This window comes from Pavona decussata, unplaced genomic scaffold (assembly GCF_977016875.1).
Source record: "Pavona decussata unplaced genomic scaffold, jaPavDecu1.1 SCAFFOLD_153, whole genome shotgun sequence".
Classification (NCBI taxonomy): Eukaryota; Metazoa; Cnidaria; class Anthozoa; order Scleractinia; family Agariciidae; genus Pavona; species Pavona decussata.
In genome coordinates this window covers 532,421-554,489 of record NW_028145565.1, presented here as the reverse complement: position 1 = coordinate 554,489, position 22,069 = coordinate 532,421, and the positions used below count along the sequence as shown (strand labels likewise).

The 22,069-nt window shown below is 39.1% G+C and overlaps 1 protein-coding gene across 2 annotated transcripts in view; it reads left to right on the top strand.

Moving 5' to 3' along the window:
- The window catches only part of LOC146466146 (uncharacterized), a 38,882-nt gene extending 17,397 nt beyond the window's left edge, over nt 1–21,485 (top strand). Inside the window, exons 4-8 of one of the 2 annotated variants that reach the window (XR_014868120.1) lie at nt 9,810–9,980; nt 10,481–10,541; nt 10,878–11,538; nt 13,013–13,082; nt 15,766–21,485. Coding sequence is in view for 1 of the 2 variants with exons in the window: in XM_085127760.1 (XP_084983886.1) it covers nt 9,962–9,980; nt 10,481–10,541; nt 10,878–11,325 (528 nt within the window). In the remaining variant the exon portion in view is untranslated. Of the gene's footprint in view, nt 1–9,809; nt 9,981–10,480; nt 10,542–10,877; nt 11,843–13,012; nt 13,083–15,765 lie in introns of those variants that run through there. The other variant, XM_085127760.1, reaches the window with a different exon arrangement.
- Nucleotides 21,486–22,069: the final 584 nt, after the last annotated feature.

Genomic DNA, 22,069 nt, shown 5'->3' with positions numbered 1-22,069 from the left:
TCTTACGTTTATAAGTTAGTTTTCTTGCGTTTGGGGGTTAGTAATTCTTACGTTTGGGGGTGAGGGATGCTTACGTTTGGGGATTAGTTTTCTTAAGTTTGGGGGTTAGTAATTCTTAAGTTTAGGGGTTAGTTTTCTTACGTTTTTGGTTAGTTTTTTTAGGTTTGGGGGTTAGGGATTCTTGTGTTGGGAGTTAGAGATTCTTACGTTTGGGGGTTAGTGTTCTTAAGTTTGGGGGTAAGTAATTCTTAGGTTTGGGGGTTAGGGAATGTCTACGTTTGGGGGTGAGGGGCTCTTACTGTTGGGGGTTAGTTTTGGTTACGTTTAGGCGATAGTAATTCTTATGTTTGGCGGTTAGAGATTCTTACGTTTGGGGGCTAGTTTATTTACGTTTCTTGGTTAGAAATTCTTACGTGTTGGGGTTAGTTTATTGACGTTTGAAGGTAAGTAATTGTTACGTTTGGGGGTTAGTTTTCTTACATTTGGGAATTAGGGATTTTTACTTTTGGGGGTCAGTTTTCTTACGTTTTGGGGTTAGGGATTCTTTCGTTTGGGGGTTAGTTTTCGTAGGTTTGGGGGTTAGGGATTGTTACGTTTGGGAGTTAGCGATTCTTACGTTTGGGGGTTAGTTTTCCTGCGTTTGGAGGTTAGTAATTCTTACGTTTGGGGGTTAGTTTTCTTACGTTTGGAGGATAGTTTTCTTACGTTTGGGGGATAGTTTTCTTACGTTTGGGGGTTAAGGATTTTTACGTTTGGGGGTTAGGGATTCTTGCTTTTGTGGGTTTGTTTTCTTACGTTTGGTGGTTAGGGAATCTTAAGTTTTTGGGTTAGTTTTCTTACGTTTGGGGGTTAGGGATTCTTACGTTTATAGGTTAGTTTTCTTGCGTTCGTAGGTTAGTAATTCTTACGTTTGGGGGTTAGGGATTCTTGCGTTTGGGGATTAGTTTTCTTGCGTTTTGGGGTTAGTAATTCTTAAGTTTAGGGGTTAGTTTTCTTACGTGTGGGGTTAGTTTTTTTAGGTTTGGGGGTTAGGGATTCTTGTGTTGGGGGTTAGGGATTCTTACGTTTGGGGGTTAGTTTTCTTAAGTTTGGGGGTAGTAATTCTCAGGTTCGGGGGTTAGGGAATGTTTACGTTTGGGGGTTAGTTTTTTTACGTTTGGAAGTTAAGGATTCTTACGTTTGGGGGTTAGTTTTCTTACGTTTGGGTTTTTTTTTGTTACGTATAGGCGTTAGTAATTCTTTCGTTTGGGGGTTAGATATTCATACGTTTGGGGGCCTGTTTAGTTACGTTTCTGGGTTAGGGATTCTTACGTGTTGGGGTTAGTTTATGTACGTTTGGGGGTAAGTAATTGTTACGTTTGCGGGTTAGTTTTTTTACGTTTGGGAAATAGGGATTCTTACGTGTGGGGGTCAGTTTTCTTATGTTTTGGGGTTAGGGATTCTTACGTTTGGGAGTTAGGGATTCTTACGTTTGGGGGTTAGGGATTCTTACGTTTGAAGGATACTTTTTTTACGTTTGGGGGTTATTAAACTTACGTTTGCGGGTTAGTTTTCTCACGTTTGGGGTTTAGTTTTCCCACAGTTTGGCGTTAGTGATTCTTATGTTTGTTGGTTAGAGATTCTTACGTTTGTGGGCTAGTTTAGTTACGTTTGTGGGTTAGGGATTCTTACGTGTTGGGGTTAGTTTATTAACGTTTGGGGATAAGTTCTTACGTTTGGGGTTTAGTTTTCTTACGTTTGAGAATTAGGGATTCTTACGTGTGGGGGTCAGTTTTGTTACGTTTTGGGGTTAGGGATTCTTACGTTTGGGGGTTAGTTTTCTTATGTTTGGGGGTTAGGGATTCTTACGTTTGGGGGTTAGTAAATCTTACGTTTGGGGTTTAGTTTTCCTACATTTTGGCGTTAGCGATTCTTACGTTTGGGGGTTAGTAACTCTTATGTTTTGAAGTTAGGGGTTCTTTCGTTTAGGGGTTAGATTTCTTACGTGTAAGGGTTAGGGATTGTTACGTTTGGGGGTTAGTTTTCTTACGTTTAGGGGTTAGGGATTCTTACGTTTGGGGGGTTAGTTTTCTTGCGTTTAGGGATTAGTAATTCTCACGTTTGGGGGTTAGGGATTCTTACGTTTGGGGTTAGTTTTCTTACGTTTGGGAGTTCGTTTAGTTACGTTTGGGGGTTAGTAATTCTTACGTTTGGGAGTTAGTTTTCTTACGTTTGTGGGTTAGGGATTCTTACGTGTGGGGGTTATTTTTCGTACATTTGGGGGTTAGTAAATCGTACGTTTGGGGGTAAGTTTTCTTACGTTTTGGGGGTTAGTAATTCTCACGTTTGGGGGTTAGTTTTCTTACGTTTGAGGGTTAGTAATTCTTACGTTTGATAGTTAGTTTTCTTACGTTTGGGGGTTAGGGATTCTTACTTTTAAGGGTTAGTTTTCTTAAGTTTGGAAGTTAGGGATTCTTACGATTGGGAGTTAAGGATTCTTACGTTTGGGGGTTAGTAATTCTTACGTTTGGGGGTTAAGGATTCTTACCTTTTGGGGTTAGTAATTCGTACGTTTGGGGATTAGTTTGTTTACGTTTTGGGGTTAGAGACTCTTAAGTTTGGGGGTTAGTTTTCTTACGTTTAATGGTTAGTTTTCTTTTGTACGGGGGTTAGGTATTCTTATGTTTGGGGGTTAGGGATTCTCACGTTTCGGGGTTACTTTTCTTACGTTTTGGGGGTTAGGTATTCTTACGTTTAGAGGTTAGTTTTACTTACGTTTCGGGGTTAGGGATTCTTACTTTTGGGAGTTAAGGATTCTTACATTTGGGTGTTAGCAATTCTTACGTTTAGGGGTTAGTTTTCTCACGTTTGGGAATTAGGGATTCTTACGTTTGGGAGTTAAGGATTCTTACGTTTGAGGGTTAGTTTTCTTACGTTTGGGGGTTAGGGATTCTCACGTTTCGGGGTTAGTTTTCTTACTTTTGGGGGTTAGTAATTCTTACCTTTGGGGGCTAGGGATTCTTACGTTTGGGGGTTAGTTTTCTGATGTTTGGGGGTTAGTGATTCTTACGTCTTGGGGTTAGGGATTCTTACGTTTGGGGGTTAGTTCTCTTACGTTTGGGGATTAGTAATTATTACGTTTGGGGGTTAGGGATTTTTACGTTTGGGTGAAATCTTTTACGTTTGTGGTTTAGTTTTGTTACGTTTGTAGGTTAGGGATTCTTACATGTGGGGGTTAGTTTTCTTACGTTTGGGGGTCAGTAATTCTTACTTTTGGGGGTTAATTTTTTTACGTTTTGAGGTTAGTAATTCTTACGTTTAGGGCGTAGTTTTCTCACGTTTAGGGGTTAGGGATTCTTACGTTTGGGGGTTAGGCATTCTTGCGTTTGGGGTTTAGTTTTCTTACGTTTAGAGGTTAGGGATTCTTACAATTGGAGGTTAGTTTTCTCACGTTTGGGGGTTAGAAATTCTTATTTTTGGGGGTTAGTTTTCTTACGTTTGGGGGTAAGGGATTGGAACGTTTGGGAGTTGAGGATTGTTATGTTTGGGGGTTAGTGTTTTTACGTTTGGGGGTTAGGAATTCTTACGTTTGGGGGTTAGTTTTCTTACGTTCGGGGGTTTGGAATTCTTACGTTTGGGGGTTAGTTTTCTTACGTTTGGGGTAAGGGATTGGAACGTTTGGGAGTTGAGGATTCTTATGTTTGGGGGTTAGGAATTCTTACGTTTGGGGATTAGTTTTTTTACGTTTGGGGGTAAGGGATTGGAACATTTGGGAGTTGAGGATTCTTATGTTTGGGGGTTAGTTTTCTTACGTTTGGGGGTTAGTTTTCTTACGTTCGGGGGTTAGGTATTCTTACGTTTGGGGGTTAGGGATTCTTACGTTTGGGAGTTAAGGATTCTTACATTTAGGAATTAGTAATTCTTACGTTTAGGGGTTAGTTTTACGTTTGGGAATTAGGGATTCTTACATTTGGGAGTTTAGGATTCTTACGTTTGGGGGTTAGTAATTTTTACGTTTGGGGGTTAGTTTTCTTACGTTCGGGGGTTAGGTATTCTTACGTTTGGGGGTTAGGGATTCTTACGTTTGGGAGTTAAGGATTCTTACATTTAGGAGTTAGTAATTCTTACGTTTAGGGGTTAGTTTTCTTACGTTTGGGAATTAGGGATTCTTACATTTGGGAGTTTAGGATTCTTACGTTTGGGGTTTAGTAATTTTTACGTTTGGGGGTTAGTTTTTTTACATTTGGGGGTTAGGGATTCTTACGTTTGGGGGTTAGTTTTCTTACTTTCGGGGGTTAGGTGTTCTTACGTTTAGGGATTAGTTTTACTTACCTTTGGGGGTTAGTTATTCTCACGTTTCGGGGTTAGTTTTCTTACTTTTAGGGGTTAGTAATTCTTACGTTTGGGGGCTAGGGATTCTTACGTTTGGGGGGTTAGTTTTCTGATGTTTGGGGGTTAGGGATTCTTACGTTTTGGGGTTAGGGAGTCTTACGTTTGGGAGTTAAGTATTCTTACATTTGGGGGTTAGTAATTCTTACGTTTAGGGCTTAGTTTTGTTACGTTTGGGAATTAGGGATTCTTACGTTTGGGAGTTAAGGATTCTTACGTTTGGCGGTTAGTAATTCTTACCTTTATGGGGGTTAGTTTTCTTACGTTTGAGGGTTAGTTTACTTACGTTTGAGGGTTAGTTTTCGTACGTTTGAGGGTTAGGGATTCTCACGTTTCGGGGTTAGTTTTCTTACTTTTGGGGGGTAGGGATTTTTACGTTTGGGGGTTATTTTTCTGATTTTTGGGGGTTAGGGATTCTTACGTTTGGGGGTTATTTTTCTTATGTTTGGGGATTAGTAATTATTACGTTTGGGGGTTAGGGATTTTTATGTTTGGGTGAAATCTTTTACGTATGGGGTTTAGTAATTCTTACGTTTCGGGGTTAGTTTTGTTACGTTTGTAGGTTAGGGATTTTTACGTGTGGGGGTTAGTTTTCTTACGTTTGGGGGTCAGTAATTCTTACTTTTGGAGATAAGTAATTCTTACGTTTAGGGCGTAGTTTTCTTACGTTTAGGGGTTAGGGATTCTTACGTTTGGGGGTTAGTTTTCTTACGTTCGGGGGTTTGGAATTCTTACGTTTGGGGGTTAGTTTTCTTACGTTTGGGGTAAGGGATTGGAACGTTTGGGAGTTGAGGATTCTTATGTTTGGGGGTTAGGAATTCTTACGTTTGGGGATTAGTTTTTTTACGTTTGGGGGTAAGGGATTGGAACATTTGGGAGTTGAGGATTCTTATGTTTGGGGGTTAGTTTTCTTACGTTTGGGGGTTAGTTTTCTTACGTTCGGGGGTTAGGTATTCTTACGTTTGGGGGTTAGGGATTCTTACGTTTGGGAGTTAAGGATTCTTACATTTAGGAGTTAGTAATTCTTACGTTTAGGGGTTAGTTTTACGTTTGGGAATTAGGGATTCTTACATTTGGGAGTTTAGGATTCTTACGTTTGGGGGTTAGTAATTTTTACGTTTGGGGGTTAGTTTTCTTACGTTCGGGGGTTAGGTATTCTTACGTTTGGGGGTTAGGGATTCTTACGTTTGGGAGTTAAGGATTCTTACATTTAGGAGTTAGTAATTCTTACGTTTAGGGGTTAGTTTTCTTACGTTTGGGAATTAGGGATTCTTACATTTGGGAGTTTAGGATTCTTACGTTTGGGGTTTAGTAATTTTTACGTTTGGGGGTTAGTTTTTTTACATTTGGGGGTTAGGGATTCTTACGTTTGGGGGTTAGTTTTCTTACTTTCGGGGGTTAGGTGTTCTTACGTTTAGGGATTAGTTTTACTTACCTTTGGGGGTTAGTTATTCTCACGTTTCGGGGTTAGTTTTCTTACTTTTAGGGGTTAGTAATTCTTACGTTTGGGGGCTAGGGATTCTTACGTTTGGGGGTTAGTTTTCTGATGTTTGGGGGTTAGGGATTCTTACGTTTGGGGGTTAGTCTTCTTACGTTTGGGGGTTAGGGATTCTTACGTTTGGTGGTTAGTTTTTTTACGTTTTATGATTAATGATTCGTACGTTTAGGGGTTAGTTTTTGTACGTTTGGGGGTTGGTAATTCTTAGGTTTGGGGGTTAGGGATTCTTAGGTTTGGGGGTTAGGGATTCTTACGTTTCGGGGTTAGTTTTCTTACTTTTTGGGGTTAGGGATTCTTACGTTTATAAGTTAGTTTTCTTGCGTTTGGGGGTTAGTAATTCTTACGTTTGGGGGTGAGGGATGCTTACGTTTGGGGATTACTTTTCTTGGGTTTGGGGGTTAGTAATTCTTAAGTTTAGGGGTTAGTTTTCTTACGTTTTTGATTAGATTTTTCAGGTTTGGGGGTTAGGGATTCTTGTGTTGGGGGTTAGAGATTCTTACGTTTGGGGGTTAGTTTTCTTAAGTTTGGGGGTTAGTAATTCTTAGTTTGGGGCTTAGGGAATGTTTACGTTTGGGGGTGAGGGGCTCTTACTTTTGGGGGTTAGGTTTCTTACGTTTGGGTCTTTTTTTGGTTACCTTTAGGCGATAGTAATTCTTATGTTTGGCGGTTAGAGATTCTTACGTTTGGGGGCTAGTTTATTTACGTTTCTTGGTTAGAAATTCTTACGTGTTGGGGTTAGTTTATTGACGTTTGAAGGTAAGTAATTGTTACGTTTGGGGGTTAGTTTTCTTACATTTGGGAATTAGGGATTTTTACTTTTGGGGGTCAGTTTTCTTACATTTTGGGGTTAGGGATTCTTACGTTTGGGGGTTAGGGATTCTTACGTTTGAAGGATACTTTTTTTTACGTTTGGGGGTTATTAAACTTACGTTTGCGGGTTAGTTTTCTCACGTTTGGGGTTTAGTTTTCCTACATTTTGGCGTTAGGGATTCTTATGTTTGTTGGTTAGAGATTCTTACGTTTGTGGGCTAGTTTAGTTACGTTTGTGGGTTAGGGATTCGTACGTGTTGGGGTTAGTTTATTAACGTTTGGGGATAAGTTCTTACGTTTGGGGTTTAGTTTTCTTACGTTTGAGAATTAGGGATTCTTACGTGTGGGGGTTACTTTTTTTTACGTTTGGGGTTAGTAAATCTTACGTTTGGGGTTTAGTTTTGCTACATTTTGGCGTTAGCGATTCTAACGTTTGGGGGTTAGTGTCTTTACGTTTGGGGGTTAGTAACTCTTATGTTTTGAAGTTAGGGGTTCTTTCGTTTAGGGGTTAGATTTCTTACGTGTAAGGGTTAGGGATTGTTACGTTTGGGGGTTAGTTTTCTTACGTTTAGGGGTTAGGGATTCTTACGTTTGGGGGGTTAGTTTTCTTGCGTTTAGGGATTAGTAATTCTCACGTTTGGGGTTTAGGGATTCTTACGTTTGGGGGTTACTTTTTTTTACGTTTGGGGGTTAGTAAATCTTACGTTTGGGGTTTAGTTTTCCTACATTTTGGCGTTAGCGATTGTTACGTTTGGGGGTTAGTGTTTTTACGTTTGGGGGTTAGTAGCTCTTATGTTTTGAAGTTAGGGGTTCTTTCGTTTAGGGGTTAGATTTCTTACGTGTAAGGGTTAGGGATTGTTACGTTTGGGGGTTAGTTTTCTTACGTTTAGGGGTTAGGGATTCTTACGTTTGGGGGGTTAGTTTTCTTGCGTTTAGCGATTAGTAATTCTCACGTTTGGGGGTTAGGGATTCTTACGTTTGGGGTTAGTTTTCTTACGTTTGGGGGTTCGTTTAGTTACGTTTGGGGGTTAGTAATTCTTACGTTTGGGAGTTAGTTTTCTTACGTTTGTGGGTTAGGGATTCTTACGTGTGGGGGTTATTTTTCTTACATTTAGGGGTTAGTAAATCTTACGTTTGGGGGTAAGTTTTCTTACGTTTTGGGGGTTAGTAATTTTCACGTTTGGGGGTTAGTTTTCTTACGTTTGGGGGTTAGTAATTCTTACGTTTGATAGTTAGTTTTCTTACGTTTGGGGGTTAGGGATTCTTACTTTTAAGGGTTAGTTTTCTTAAGTTTGGAAGTTAGGGATTCTTACGTTTGGGGGTTAGTAATTCTTACGTTTGGGGGTTAAGGATTCTTACCTTTTGGGGTTAGTAATTCTTACGTTTGGGGATTAGTTTGTTTACGTTTTGGGGCTAGAGACTCTTAAATTTGGGGGTTAGTTTTCTTACGTTTAATGGTTAGTTTTCTTTTATACGGGGGTTAGGTATTCTTACGTTTGGGGGTTAGGGATTTTCACGTTTCGGGGTTAGTTTTCTTACGTTTTGGGGCTAAGGATTCTTACGTTTGGGGGTTAGTTTTCTTACGTTTAGGGGTTAGGGATTCTTACGTTTGGGGGTTAGTTTTGTTGCGTTTAGGGATTAGTAATTCTTACGTTTGGGGGTTAGGGATTCTTACGTTTGGGGTTAGTTTTCTTACGTTTGGGAGTTCGTTTAGTTACGTTTGGGGGTTAGTAATTCTTACGTTTGGGAGTTAGTTTTCTTACGTTTGTGGGTTAGGGATTCTTACGTGTGGGGGTTAGTAAATCTTACGTTTGGGGGTTAGTAATTCTTACGTTTGATGGTTAGTTTTTTTACGTTTGGGGGTTAGGGATTCTTACTTTTAAGGGTTAGTTTTCTTAAGTTTGGAAGTTAGGGATTCTTACGTTTGAGAGTTAAGGATTCTTACGTTTGGGGTTTAGTTTTCTTACGTTTGGGGTCTAGGGATTCTTACGTTGGGGGGTTAGTTTTCTTACATTTGGGAGTTAGTAATTCTTACGTTGGGGGGTTAGTTTTCTTACGTTTGGGGGATAGTAATTCTTACGTTTGGGGGTTAGTTTTTTTCCGTTTGGGGGTTAGGGATTCTTACTTTTAAGGGTTAGTGGTCTTACATTTGGGGGTTAGGGATTTTTACGTTTCGGGGTTAGTTTTCTTACGTTTGGGGGTTAGTAATTCTTACGTTTGGGGGCTAGGTATTTTTACGTTAGGGGGTTAGTTTTATTACTTTTGGGGGTTAGGGATTCTTACGTTTGGGAGTTGGCGATTTTTTCGTGTGGGAGTTAGTTTTCTTGCGTTTAGGGATTAGTAATTCTCACGTTTGGGGGTTAGGAATTCTTACGTTTGAGGGTTAGTTTATTTACGTATGGGTGTTAGTTTTCTTACCTTTGGGGGTTAGGGATTCTTACGTTTGGGGGTTAGTTTTCTTACGTTTCGGGGTTAGGGATTCTTATCTATGGGGGTTAGTTTTCTTACGTTTAGGGGTTAGAGATTCTTACATTTGGGGGTTAGGGATTCTTACGTTTGGGGGTTAGGGATGCGTACGTTTTCGGGTTGGGGATTCTTACGTTTGGGGGTTAGTTTTCTTACGTTTGGGGGTTAAGGGGTTAGTTTTCTTACGTTTCGGGGTTAGTAATTCCTACGTTTGGGGGGTTAGTTTTTCTTACGTTTGGGAGTTAGGGATGCTAACGTTTGGGGTTTACTTTAGTAACGTTCGGGGGTTAGGGATTTATATGTTTGGGGGTTAGTAATTCTTAGGATTTGGGGTTAGGGATTTTTACGTTTGGGGGTTAGTTTTCTTACGTTTAGGGCTTAATTTAATTGATTGATTAATTGATTGATTGATTGATTGATTGATTGATTGAGTGACTGACTGACTGACTGATTGATTGATTGATTGATTGATTGATCGATTGATCGACTGATTGATTGTCTGATTTATCGATTGGTTGCTTGACTGGTTGGTTGATTGATTAATTGATTGATTGATTGATTGATTGACTGATGCATTGTATATTTGGTTGATTGATTGATTGATTGATTGATTGATTGATTGATTCTCTTAGTCATGGTCAACTCTCATTTCTTTATTCTTTCACAGATGGGGATGCTTCATTTTCAAAGAGGTTGAAGAAACAGACTCCAAGGGAACAACCTCAAAGAGGTCGCAGTTTTACCGCCAGCCTACATTATTGGGGATACTTATAGGATTTGGTGCCTTGATCGTTATTGTAATCCGAGCAGGACACTGAGATGTTGCCAAGATTCAGGGAATGTTTGATTTGTTATCGATCCCTTATCACATGGTTCCTCACTACTTTCTCCGTGATATTTTATCTTCCGCTCGTATTTTATTATTTTTATTTTTTATTTTTGTAACGTGTGTGGTGAAATATAATTAAATAAAAAATACAAATGAATGAAATGTTGATAATGTCAGGACAGTTCAGTTTGAAAGTATCTTATCCCCAGGCCTTTCGTTTATTAATTTTTAGCGGTGTGCGTGGTTCGCGGTTCACGGCCTTTTTGTGAAGTCCAAGATGTGACGAATGATCTCGACTTTTTGCTAAAAGCACTATTTGTAAACTTTCGTGTTATTTTGGGCATCAGCACTGCATTAAGATGTTTTAGGACACATTCATTTTTATGTTTGCTGTTCCCTTTTGCTCATAAAAGATTGCGGCTATAGACTTGCAAAACTAGCAGGCTGTCTCCCGTACATGTTTATGCCAACTTTCAATTGTGGTTTTTATGTCTTTTTTCTCTCCCAGGCTGGAGGAAATACTGGAAAAGCAAAATCTTCAGTGAAGAGCTGTCAACAATACGATCAAAGGTAATGCTATTCAATAGTCCTGAATTCGAAATCTTACTTTTTTCCCTAACGGACTGCAATACATCTTTTAATGGGCGTTTTACCTGTTATAAGAACTTGGTGGTTTACACCTAAACAGGAGTCCAATACTACATGAGTATTATGTATACTTTAAGGAGATCTCGTTCCACGAAAAGGCAGAAAGAAATTTTGCTCAAGATTAACCCATTCTGCTATTGCGAGGACTAAGAAAGTTGTCTGCAGCCATCATTCTTCTTTTCATCACCCCGTGCTGTTTTATTTGTTTCATTTTAATATCACAGCTGTATTCTAAAATTGTTTGTTATTCTTTCACAGCCAAAGTAATCCTGACCAATCGGAAGGGAGCCCTTCAACCAATGGCAACCTTGCTGATTCGTCATCGTCACTAGAGCCAATCCGCTCAACGTACGGTTCCGAGATCGGTCTAGCCAGGAGCATGCTCCGTGCGCTCTTTACTCAAGAACCTATCATGGAGGAGTTCAGCCTGTCTATCACAGGCCTACGTTTGACGATATGGATTCCACAGCTCGTGCGCGTCGCTTCGTGGACGCGAACGACTATACCATCTACCCAAATGTCCAAAGATCGCTCAGTGGTACTCCAGGAAACGGAGTGCTGGGATTCCGTGGAAATACTGATGGCGGCTCTGAGCTCGATACCGAGTTGCCCTGGAAAAAGTCGCGCGCAAAGCCATGACTTTGTACCCTCTGTGTATACTGAGAGCCCCACACCCGTACCAAGGCATCGAGACTCGGGCCTATGACCCTCATGGAACGATCTTCGTCGCACAGGCTTCAATTCCTAACGAGGCTCCAGTCAAGTGACTGCTGTGATCCGAACGATTCAGACCCCTCAGAGGAGAGAATCCGAATCATCTAAGGAAAGACGTCCTTATCATACATTGAAAGTCCCCATGGATCACGTGACCCACGACCCACGCGCCTATGTGTTTAATAGAACTGAGACATTGAGATAGGTAAGGTAACCCTGAAAAAACGAATGCGAATAAGATTCCGAGAATTGATAACGAATATATGTCAAAGGAAACGTTTACATAAATTTAGAGTACCGGTAATTTATATGGGCAATGAATCCTGAAGACTGTAAATATGTAGCTTAAAGACACTCAAACACTCAAAGCATTCTCCAACAGAGATAAAGTAGAACTTTCAAATGAAATCAGTAAACTTTCTATTCTGCGTTGTTAATATTGCTCTTGGGTTACAGACTCGATAAATGTTATAATTTGGTGAAAAATTAATAAAAACAAAATAATATTACGGCATACTTTCTTCTTTCATTACATTCTTGTTTGTTGCCTAATCCATGTATCATGGGGGTTCCATTAATGGGGTGGATTTGGGGGGGGGGGGGGGGGAGGGGAGGAAGTCTTCGTGTCGTGCCTGTATATCACGTTTTGGCTTAACCATGGGTGAGGTGCATAAAATTTAACGTCGGGCGTAACTGCTAACGCCAGATCTTCAGCCCAGTCACATTCAGTATTTTAACGTCTGACGATAGCATTTACGCCCGACGTTAAGTTTTATGCAACTCGTCCCTGATTCTCATCTTCATCATCACCATTATCGACATTATTTCATACGGTCTGTTCTCTGGGTCAGAGGGAATTATTAGTGAGCGCAGTTCGTGTTGGCTGTCTGTCTTAGTACTGTTCTCGAACAGGACCCACCAATCCACAAAATTCTGCCTCAATCCCCCTTCCTCAACCTCAAAAGATGGTGTCTTTATTCATAGCCACCCCTCTATCCAGCAATAGAAAGTTGACAATGAGATTCCAACCTCAGTTTTCTTGTTTGTCGATAACTACCCCTCCCCCCCCCCCCCCCTCCATCACAGACACGGTGGTAAGTGTTTCCTCTTCGAAAAAACTTGTTATGACCAGTTCCCATGACCACCCTGCAATCAAAGCCTCTCTTGACGACTCCCCGCCTGAAAAAACTAAGAAGAGGCTCTGCTAGAAGGGTGTTCAATGAAATGATCCCTCACAGTGTTGTTCTCGAGTGCGGGATCGAAGGATTCTGGGCCGATTCTACCTCCCATCCACCCCCATTCCGATGGCATCAAGAAAACTCAGGCAGGCAGTTATGGTCTACCTGCGTGAAAGTAAGTTACAGATGTGTAAGCAGAGGGATACTAGTAGATTCTATCGGCAAATCTGAATCAGGAGCCATATATAATCACCGCCTGACTCACTTGGCCTGGGAATGAGTTTTGTCACGTGTTTGCCATGTGGTGTCATCACGTGTTAAATTTTGTTGACCCACAAAGCCTTGCAACCCCATAACCAAACGTGGCCGCAAGCTTTCTTCATCTCTAAATTTCAAGGTATTTTATTTGAAAAATTTTGCGTTTTTACGTCCTTGTAATTGTGGTTCAAGTTTTTAACGCATTTAAAATGTGATGAAGAAACCATTTCTGCCGTTTTTCAGGTGTTTGCAAGGGTCTAAGTTTGTGTTTGAATGCGACGTGACTCAGCTTCACCTGGAAGACACCGCGAAGGTAGGTCTTCTTAACACATGAAATATGGGATAACTTTTTAGTTATTTACGAGTTTAAAGCTCAACATAATGACAGAGTTTTGATTTCTTAAGTATAAAAGCTATAGAATTTTTTAAAATTGGGGTAATTAACTTTGTTAGCGCCAAGTTTGAATTTCGCGGGGAATATACAATGAGAAGTCCTGGGGGGGAGGGGAGGGGGATACTACTCGCAATTTTTGGTGATCGGGAGGGGAGGTTTCATCCGTTCTCCAAATTTCACCAATGGGAAAATAAAGCTTGGCTAATGTTTGGAAGATCTTGTTTGGTCTTGTTTTTTTCAAGCAGTTTAGTCTGGGAAAGGATATTAAAATCAGAGTCTTTTGGTCTAAAATAGTGTATTATTTACTGTTAAAATTATTGTTGGTATGAAAAATGTAGTCAACAAGTCTGAGGTAGGGTTTTGTCATATATTCTAATCTAAAACAATGTTGCAAAATATGGCTTGGTGTAGGGTCCAGGCGGGGGGGGGGGGGGGGGGAGTACTCTGGATTTCTAGTGACGGGGATGATCAAAGTTTTTTCGGGGTTTGAAATTTTTGATTCTGGGATTTTTTTGGGGTAGGAAAATTTGGCAAGTATTTTTTTTGGGTGGCTTGATTTAAGTAGTGATTTTTTTGGGGTATTCAAAACAATCTACAGTGCCCGCGTATCCCGGCCGCGTTGTCATTCTGCATAATGTTATTGTTGAAACTGAAGATGTTCTTTGGTGTCTCGAGTGTTGTTAGAATGACTACCAGATGCGGAAAAGATAACTTCAGACGGTATGATGAATAAACAAACACAAACATTCAATTTCTAATGTTTTTATTTTTCGTGTTATATCATTTAATGCCTTCTGAAAATTTTAAAGGCCCATGTTCACCCAAGAGACATTGCGCGCCGAGCTGAATTTCGCACAGTCGAAAATTCAGAAAATTACCAGCGAGCGCTAAATAGCGAAAGTAATCCCATTCATTGCGCTCATTTCCTGGAATATCACTATTTTTCGTGTCACTAAGCTTTGTATAACATCCTCTCGCTTTATTTATGTGGATATTTTCAAGAAAAGTCTTCGTGTGGAAAGGAAAATTGGAAAATCGTCGGTCGCTTCTAAGTAACATCTCGCCGTTGACAATGTGGTTGTACAATTGTTATTCCGAAGGAATGTATTTGTCTCGCTTTTATTCTGAAACAAAGAAGCGGGAGGATTTGTTGTCTCCATGCATGCATCTGTTGTAGCGATGTTCCTGATTCTACGGATGTCTGACCTTAACACGTAAGTTTTTTAGCTCCATTCGATTTTATCCTCCCGATTCATGTAAACAGCGTTGCGAAGAGACGTAATAAACTGTATGGTTTTCTAGGTGGCGTTCCTTCGTTTTTTCTTATCGGCACAGGCAAATAAATTAAAATACTCATTTGCTTAGTAAACTGCAGATTCATTCGTAGCATCGTTGCTTTATCATCAAAGGTAGAAATAATCTCATGATAGTAAGATAGACCGGATCGGCGCAGCCCGCTATAATTTTGAAAGCGATATTAACTGAGCTAACGAGTCCAGCACTGTTAATTTCATTTCATGTCAACTTTTATAATATTCGAAAGGACACTTTAAGATTACTGTCTAACTTATACAACAATAGAATGAAAATCTTCGGACAAAATTATTTAATATTGAGGGCTGCCGGCTTTAACTGTTCGACTGTTTCGCCGCGTCGCTCAAAGGAATGAATGCAGAAAAACAAACCAAACCTCGAATTTCGTTCGCCGAGAATTTTACACAAAGGAGTACAAAGAACTCGAGCGCTTTGGAGAGTACATATTGCTTATAGGTATAAAAATTAAAATAAATCGGAGCGACTGAAACGAAATCAACCAGTCCGATTTGCATGGTCTGATTTATTTTGAATGCGCCAGGACTTTCATCCCAGCGGGAATATTCCGGTAAACCAATCAGATCGCAAGACTAAACAATAAAAGCGCTTTTAAACAATAACAAACGGCCGCAAAGCCGAATGGGTGAAACTGGGCCTTTAAGGCTTGGAAATTCGGCATGGAATTTTTTTGGGGTTAATGTTTGGTCCAGGGATTTTTTAGTTTTGATTTTTGCCCCCATTCGATCATCCCCGTCACTTGAAATCGAGAGTACCCACCCTGGGGTGTAGGGTAAGGTATTCAGAGTCCCAGTGGTGTACCACCACCGAAAAAACACTGAGTAACCTCCCTCCCTTTGGTGATGCAGATGGCAGGCCATAATGTAAGTCCCCATTCGTGAGATGTGTGACAAAGAGCATGATGGAATGATAACAATATGGGCATGGCATAGGAAAAAATGCATTAGAGTTGGCATTAATTTGTAATGGTTTTTTGCAAACAAGAAAAATGTGAAAGCTGTTGTAAGCTGACCAATTGCACTAAAACTGCGTTTTGTTGATTGTTACATTTGAAGGGTTGAAGGAGTTTATGTACAGAATTTCAAATTGTGCAATTTTGTTCTTCAGCAGTAATGGAACAGTACAACAGACTTGGCATTTGGAGCATAACCCTGTGATTTGTCTGCCTTGGTTTGTTTCCTTAAAAAAAATTCATCTAGCTAATCTATAAAACAAAATTTGAGTTACTGGGCCCAATGTTTTAATTAATGTTCGTATATTTGTATGACAGGATCAGAGGCATGATGGTTGAGATGATGGAAGATGTGCGCTGCTCAAGTGGTGACCAGCTGGACAGTGTAGATAATCTTTTGTTTTGTTCTGACTGTCAATGGTGAACCAAGCATTAAAAGGAGAAGTGTTGTGAAATGTGCAAGCATGTTGAGAATTAGCAGCTATTAATTTTGTTCTGCTATCTCAACAGCTTAAATTGCATTTGCATGTACTATATATTGGTTGGAGGACTTTTGTTTGAACAATCAGAATTGAGCTTTGGACAATAATTATTGTGTAAATTGGACAAACAACAAAATTTCAAACAGATTTTGGTACTAACAACACTTCTCCTTTTAAATATTTAGGCATGCAGCTATATATTAACAAAGAAAGTGTATGGTTACATGTAATTCCCCCAGCTATGTGAACACAATTAGTCTGAAAGTTTTCACTAGAGACTGTTATATGTCTACTGACCATTCAACTGGCATGCAACTTTGTAAGGGGCACAGGGAAAACTTGAAATTGCTTTTGTTTCGTGATTTTTCATGGTTAATTTGTGCTGTGAGAATGTGGATTTGTAATCAAATACTTTCTTATGGTTTGTAGCTGCATCTCCAAGTAAAGTTCTGCTGTCCCACGTCTGCATCCAATTATCAGACAAAAGACCAACTTTTTTTAATAGAGGCATTTTGAAGACTTAATGTGTGGTTCCAGAAAATATCCATACCCCACCCCACACGGAAGGTCAATGGAAATTCCAAGGGGAGGGAGGGGGGTGGTTAGAAGACAGAAATTTCTGAAGGGTTGGGGGATGTCCATATGAATAATTCTTCCAGAGGATAAGGAAATTCACGAAAAAAATCGACACAAATTTTCAGTTGCCACTGTGGAAAAATAATTATTATCCAGGATAAAGGGAGCGCAACCTATGGCAGAAGTGGTGACTTTCATTTGTACCACAGGTATTTTTCCAAGTTCAACTTCACGGCACAATCAATCGGCCTCATATCGTCCATGGTTAAACTTGAGGATCATTTAAAGTTCAAGTTTTAAAGTAAATGAAAGCTCTCTTTACTCATATTGTAGCATCAATTGAGGACATTAAAAGGTTTCTGAATGCAGCAACTATTTTGTTGAGCATGGCCTGTACGTAGTTCCACAGGCAAGTTTGCGGTTGAAATCTATTGCTGACATAATGAAATGTACAAATTATGCACATGCAGCACTCTTGTGTTTGATGAATTTATTTCCCATGGGAAATTTGCTGCAACCATAAAATGTCTATTTTCTTCAATGCAATCTTTCACAAAAAAGATTTCTGGAAAAAAGGGAAAGAATTCTGAAGAGATATTTCCATCCAGTGAACATTAAATGAACATTGCAGTTGAAATTTGAACCAGCACTGAACACAAAACTTTCCTGATGTATACAAACTTCGGTCAAGATTGCATTCCGTCGGAGGTAAAATAGCGACATTTATTTGATATAAACCTTACGTACTAAAAACGTTGAAAATAGGAACTTGTTTGCCTTCTCAAATTCATTTCATTCAAGAACTCAGTACAGAGATGACTATTAAGGGCCGAGACATGAACTGCGTTCTAATTCATTTGAAGTTTTGATTATTAACTAAAACTGTCAACAAATCATCCAACTAGCAGAGTGGCTTTCTTGTGCATGTAGCCAGTTTTCAACTGAGTTTCAAGTCCTTCATACTGCTTGATAAATTATAATTGCGTCGTATATTGGATGTAAAACTGGTTCATAGCAGTTTCTTCGCGGTAAAACTTCGCAAACATTTTTTTGTGGAGGTCATTACGAAAATATGGAATTTGCAAAGGTGAAAAAGAAAAGTTGGAAATTCCTGGGGGGTGGGGGGTCTTCAAATAACCCCCCCTGGAATGGAAATTCCAAGGGGGTGGGGGGTCTAAAGTGAAAAACCTTCTGTGGGGGGGTATGGATATTTTCTGGAACCACACAATGGTATTTATTGAAGTTTTGGCATGCAAAAATTAAGAATGATCAAGGGGGATTAAGAGGATGTCAAGCTTCAGATTCTCATGATTAAAAATTTGTACCAATTAGGCTCAAATTATTTGAAAGTGACATTAAAAGTTTGCCCAATCTTCAACTTAAACAAACAGACACTTCGTCACTCTGAAGACTGTTTTACTTCACAAATATGACATGGATGCTTTTCATGCACAGATAGTGAGCTCTTAGAAACAAAAAATGCTGATGCAGCACAATGACTGTTTTGCACAAATGATGAAAAAAAAGAAAGATTGTTTGATTTTCCATCCATTGGAATTACCCTATTTATTCAATTAACCGCTCTGGGTGCTTATTTAATTTTGGTCCCATAAGGTTGGACACTTATTATTTTCCCAACATTTTCTGCAAGCAAGGACATTTTTAGAGAATAACAAAACAAGGGATAACAAGTTTATTTCACTTCAACAAGACAAAACAAAGTGGAAAAGCTAACATAAAGAAGCCAAAAACAATATAAAAGTTCGTTGACTACCGTATTGATCAAAAACCAATTTGGGGACACAACTGACTCTCCTCTTACTTCACACTGGCCATGGGCTAGTACAGAAATTTTTTTGGTAGGATGGGGTGGGGTGGGCACTTATTTGAGGATGGGCACTTTTCTTTTTTTGGGCTTTTAGTGTGGGAGCTTAATCGAGGTGGGCACTTATTCGAAGGACAGGCGGTTAATCAAATAAATAGTATGCTATTAAAAAGATAGCATCAGTCCTCTGGAACCCAACCCAAACCAACCAACTACACACATTGCAAAGCTGCATCACACTGTAGGACATTAGTTTTATCATCGTATAAGAAACATGATGTCATCATGCCAATCACTACAAATTGAAATTAGCATTAAAAGTGTATGTGGGATATAAGTCAACTTGGGTGTACAACTAGACAAGCAGAACTTTACTTGGCTTATGTGTGTTTATTTTAATAAAGAGCAGATTGATATTTTGACCAAAGAGACCAAAATTTTTTTCTCAGAATTTAAAGATAAGCGCTTGATTTTAGAATAACATTACAGTCATTACTCCAGAACAGACTGTAGTGTTTTTTTTTTTTTTTTTTTTCTCTTCTAGCATTAATCGAATGTTATAACTGTCCACGTCTGGCCTTATGCGAAATAACAAATGTTCATTGATTCCCAGTATGTGTTTTTATTATGCTGCCATAAATCAGATCACAAGATGAAACCATAATAAAAGCAAAGAGACTGTTGGCAGTGAAGCAAAGCTTAGATTTTATTTTGTCAAAATTATTTCAATTTAGCATCGATTTCACTGCTATGTGACCTTGAAAATCAAAACACGTTTGGCAAAGGTCTTCCCTAAAAAAAGTCAAAAGATACAATCAAACTTGTCAAGCCTTATAAAGAAGTAAACTGACTTGCCATTCTTCCAACAATTCTGGTACCAAAATGCCGGAAAAACTCAGTTGGACCAAAGAGTATGGAAAAATTGAGCCAAGCGATAAACTCCATGAAGAATTTTTTGTGGTAGGACTATAGCTTGTAAGCCAATTTTCTTGAACTCAAAAGTCTTCTGATTGTGTCAGTTGTTGACACAGGGAAGCCAAACAAACTAAGTCTAATGCGTGACCATTTGTAGTGTAAGAGGTATCAGGGAATGAATATGAATATTAGAACATTTGTTATGTCTAGTGAGGCTTTCACTGGATTATAACAGTATTCAATTTAACGTTTGAAATGCAATCCAGTCAGTATTTTTGGTAAAAATTCACGAAATTACTTTGTCACAAACAAAATATCTAAAGACACAGTATTGCCATGAAAACAGGCAAAAGAAATTACGGAAATCCTCAGCTGTGAAATGTTCCTTTGATGACGACAAAAGTATTATAGCTGAAATCAATGCGTGGCAGTTTGAGATCAAGACAGAAAAAACAATTTTTTTTTATGAGTTTTGATGTAGGGCTGTCTTTTGATAACATCAACTTTATCAATCTGCTCTTTATTAAAATGGGGCTGGTTATGTTATCACTGCCAGGCTGTAATATGCTTACATTAGACATGAAGACCTGTTGGCAGTTGTTTAAACAGTAGATAACATTATCCAGCGGAAAAGTAGCTATCCAGTGGATAAAATGTGACTTGAGTACACTTTATTTGCTAGATAGTGTTTTTTCTGCTGGACAAAGTATTCCACTCTTTGAACAACTGGGGCCAGAATGTCTCTTGTTAGCATAAGCCCAGCATTGATGTTTATGTAGCCATCCCAAGGGCTTTTAAGTGTGTATATGTCCTTTGGCTATTCTTTTTCTTGATACTTCTATGATTTGTAGGCAAGTGTCCCAAGCCTGTTTGATTCTGATGTTTTTTGACAATTCAGTATAGCGTCCATTTGTTATGCACTGAGCCTTTCAATTTAGGTGGGACACTTGTCTACACATTGTGGAGATGTCAAGTGAACAAATAGTAATGGGTCATATAGACACTTAAGGTTACACTAAACCTTTTTGACTGTCTTATGCACAAAGACCAGTAAGCGCTCGGCTTTAGAGTAAAGTATCCAAAGCTGTACACCATTTTAAAGCTTAAAGAATGGAGAAACCTAACAGATCAAACTTCCTTAACTCAAAACTGTACCCACTACAAGACCTCAAGTGAAAATTTACTGAGGAATGTAAACGTGAATTACCCGCAGAACCATTTCACTTAACTTAACATCCTTTGATTGCAAAATGATTGGCAGTTATTGGCCTCTAAAATAGTGTTGGGGATTTTGAAGTTTGCTTTCGTTTTGAAGTTATAACCTCAAATGCAAAAAATGACAGTCCAGAAATCATTCATCAAACTTTAAGTAGCTTTAACTTGGTTTTGAAAACTCTGTCAGGAATTTTTGACATCTGTTTTCAAAACAAAGTAAAAGTGACTTGAAGTTTGATGTACGACTTCTGTCTGCCATTTTTTGTGCCTGAGCTTGTAAATTCAAAACCAAAGTAGACTTTAAAAATCCCAGACACGGTTTTAGAGGCCAACATCTCTTAAACATTTTGCAACCACTGGATGTTCAGTAGAGTGAATTGGTTGTGTGAGTAGCTCATGTTTATAAATCTCAGTAAATTTGCACTTAAGGTCTTGTAGTGGGTACAGTTTTTGTGTTAAGAAGTTTGATTTCTTGTATTTCTCCATTCTTTAAGCTTGAAAATGATGTACAGCTTTGGTTGTTTTACTCTTTAGCTGAGCACTTAAGGGTCTTTGCGAATAACACAGTCAAAAAGGTTTAGTGTAATCTTAAGTTTGCTTGGTTCACCAGACAAAACAACACGCACTAAGTTTGCAGTGAAAAAAAGGTTTATTTTGCTTATCAAGTTGTAAAAAAAAAATGAATAAAAAAAAAATCTAGCCAACCACCCCCCTGCCTTTCGGGTTGCTTCCACTCTGGTCTTGAGTTGTTCTGTGTTCTTTTGTCCTCATTAAATATTCCAACTTTGAAATCCTGTCAAGTTTTATCTGATCTCATAATTTCTAAGGGGTGATGTGAACACTGGGAGATTCCCTGTTGATCCACAAGTGGATATGACAACATGGAGGCTGGTGAGGGTTTGTTTCCCTGTCCTCTAGAGTCCAATCCAACTTTGCCTGGATACCACAATTCCTAAATTTTTGTTTAAGTGCCAATCAGTTTGAAAGTGTTTGAAAAATGCTTGTTTAATAATTTGGCCATATGTTCCCCAGATTCAATGTTTGGTTTTAAATCTTCCACTGTCTTGGATGAAAAAAATAAGCGTCGCTGTTCAAGAGCAAGGTCGGCATTTCATCATAGGAGGAGGAGGACGAGACCGGTTCAGCGTGCCGTCTACCATTTCCCCGGCCGCACCTTGTCATATAGCAAATCAAAGAGCACATAAAGTCTCGTGGAAGGTAGTTCTATCTGTGAAGCTGCCAAAAGCGAAATTTTCCGCCCCTAATCCCGCCATTTAGTCGCAAAATCCAAGCAGAAAATAATTTTAATGTGTGAAAGCGCTAAATTGTAAAGAAAGCCGACCTAATTTTTTTTTCTGGTTAAATCAGTTTTTGGTGTTCGCCAGGCTGCGGTAAAACTCGGTTTATGTGCATGTTGTCTCAGCATTGGGCGTGAAACAAAAGGCAAATATCGGCATTTTGACAAAAACTATTTATGGTTTTAAGCGAAGTCAAGAAATGTTATGAAAGGTGTCAAATGTCTGAATGCATTTTTTGTAAATTTGAAAGCATGCGTAATTTTGTGCGGGCCGTGAAAATAAATTTCTTGTTACGATTTCCTTAGCCAGTT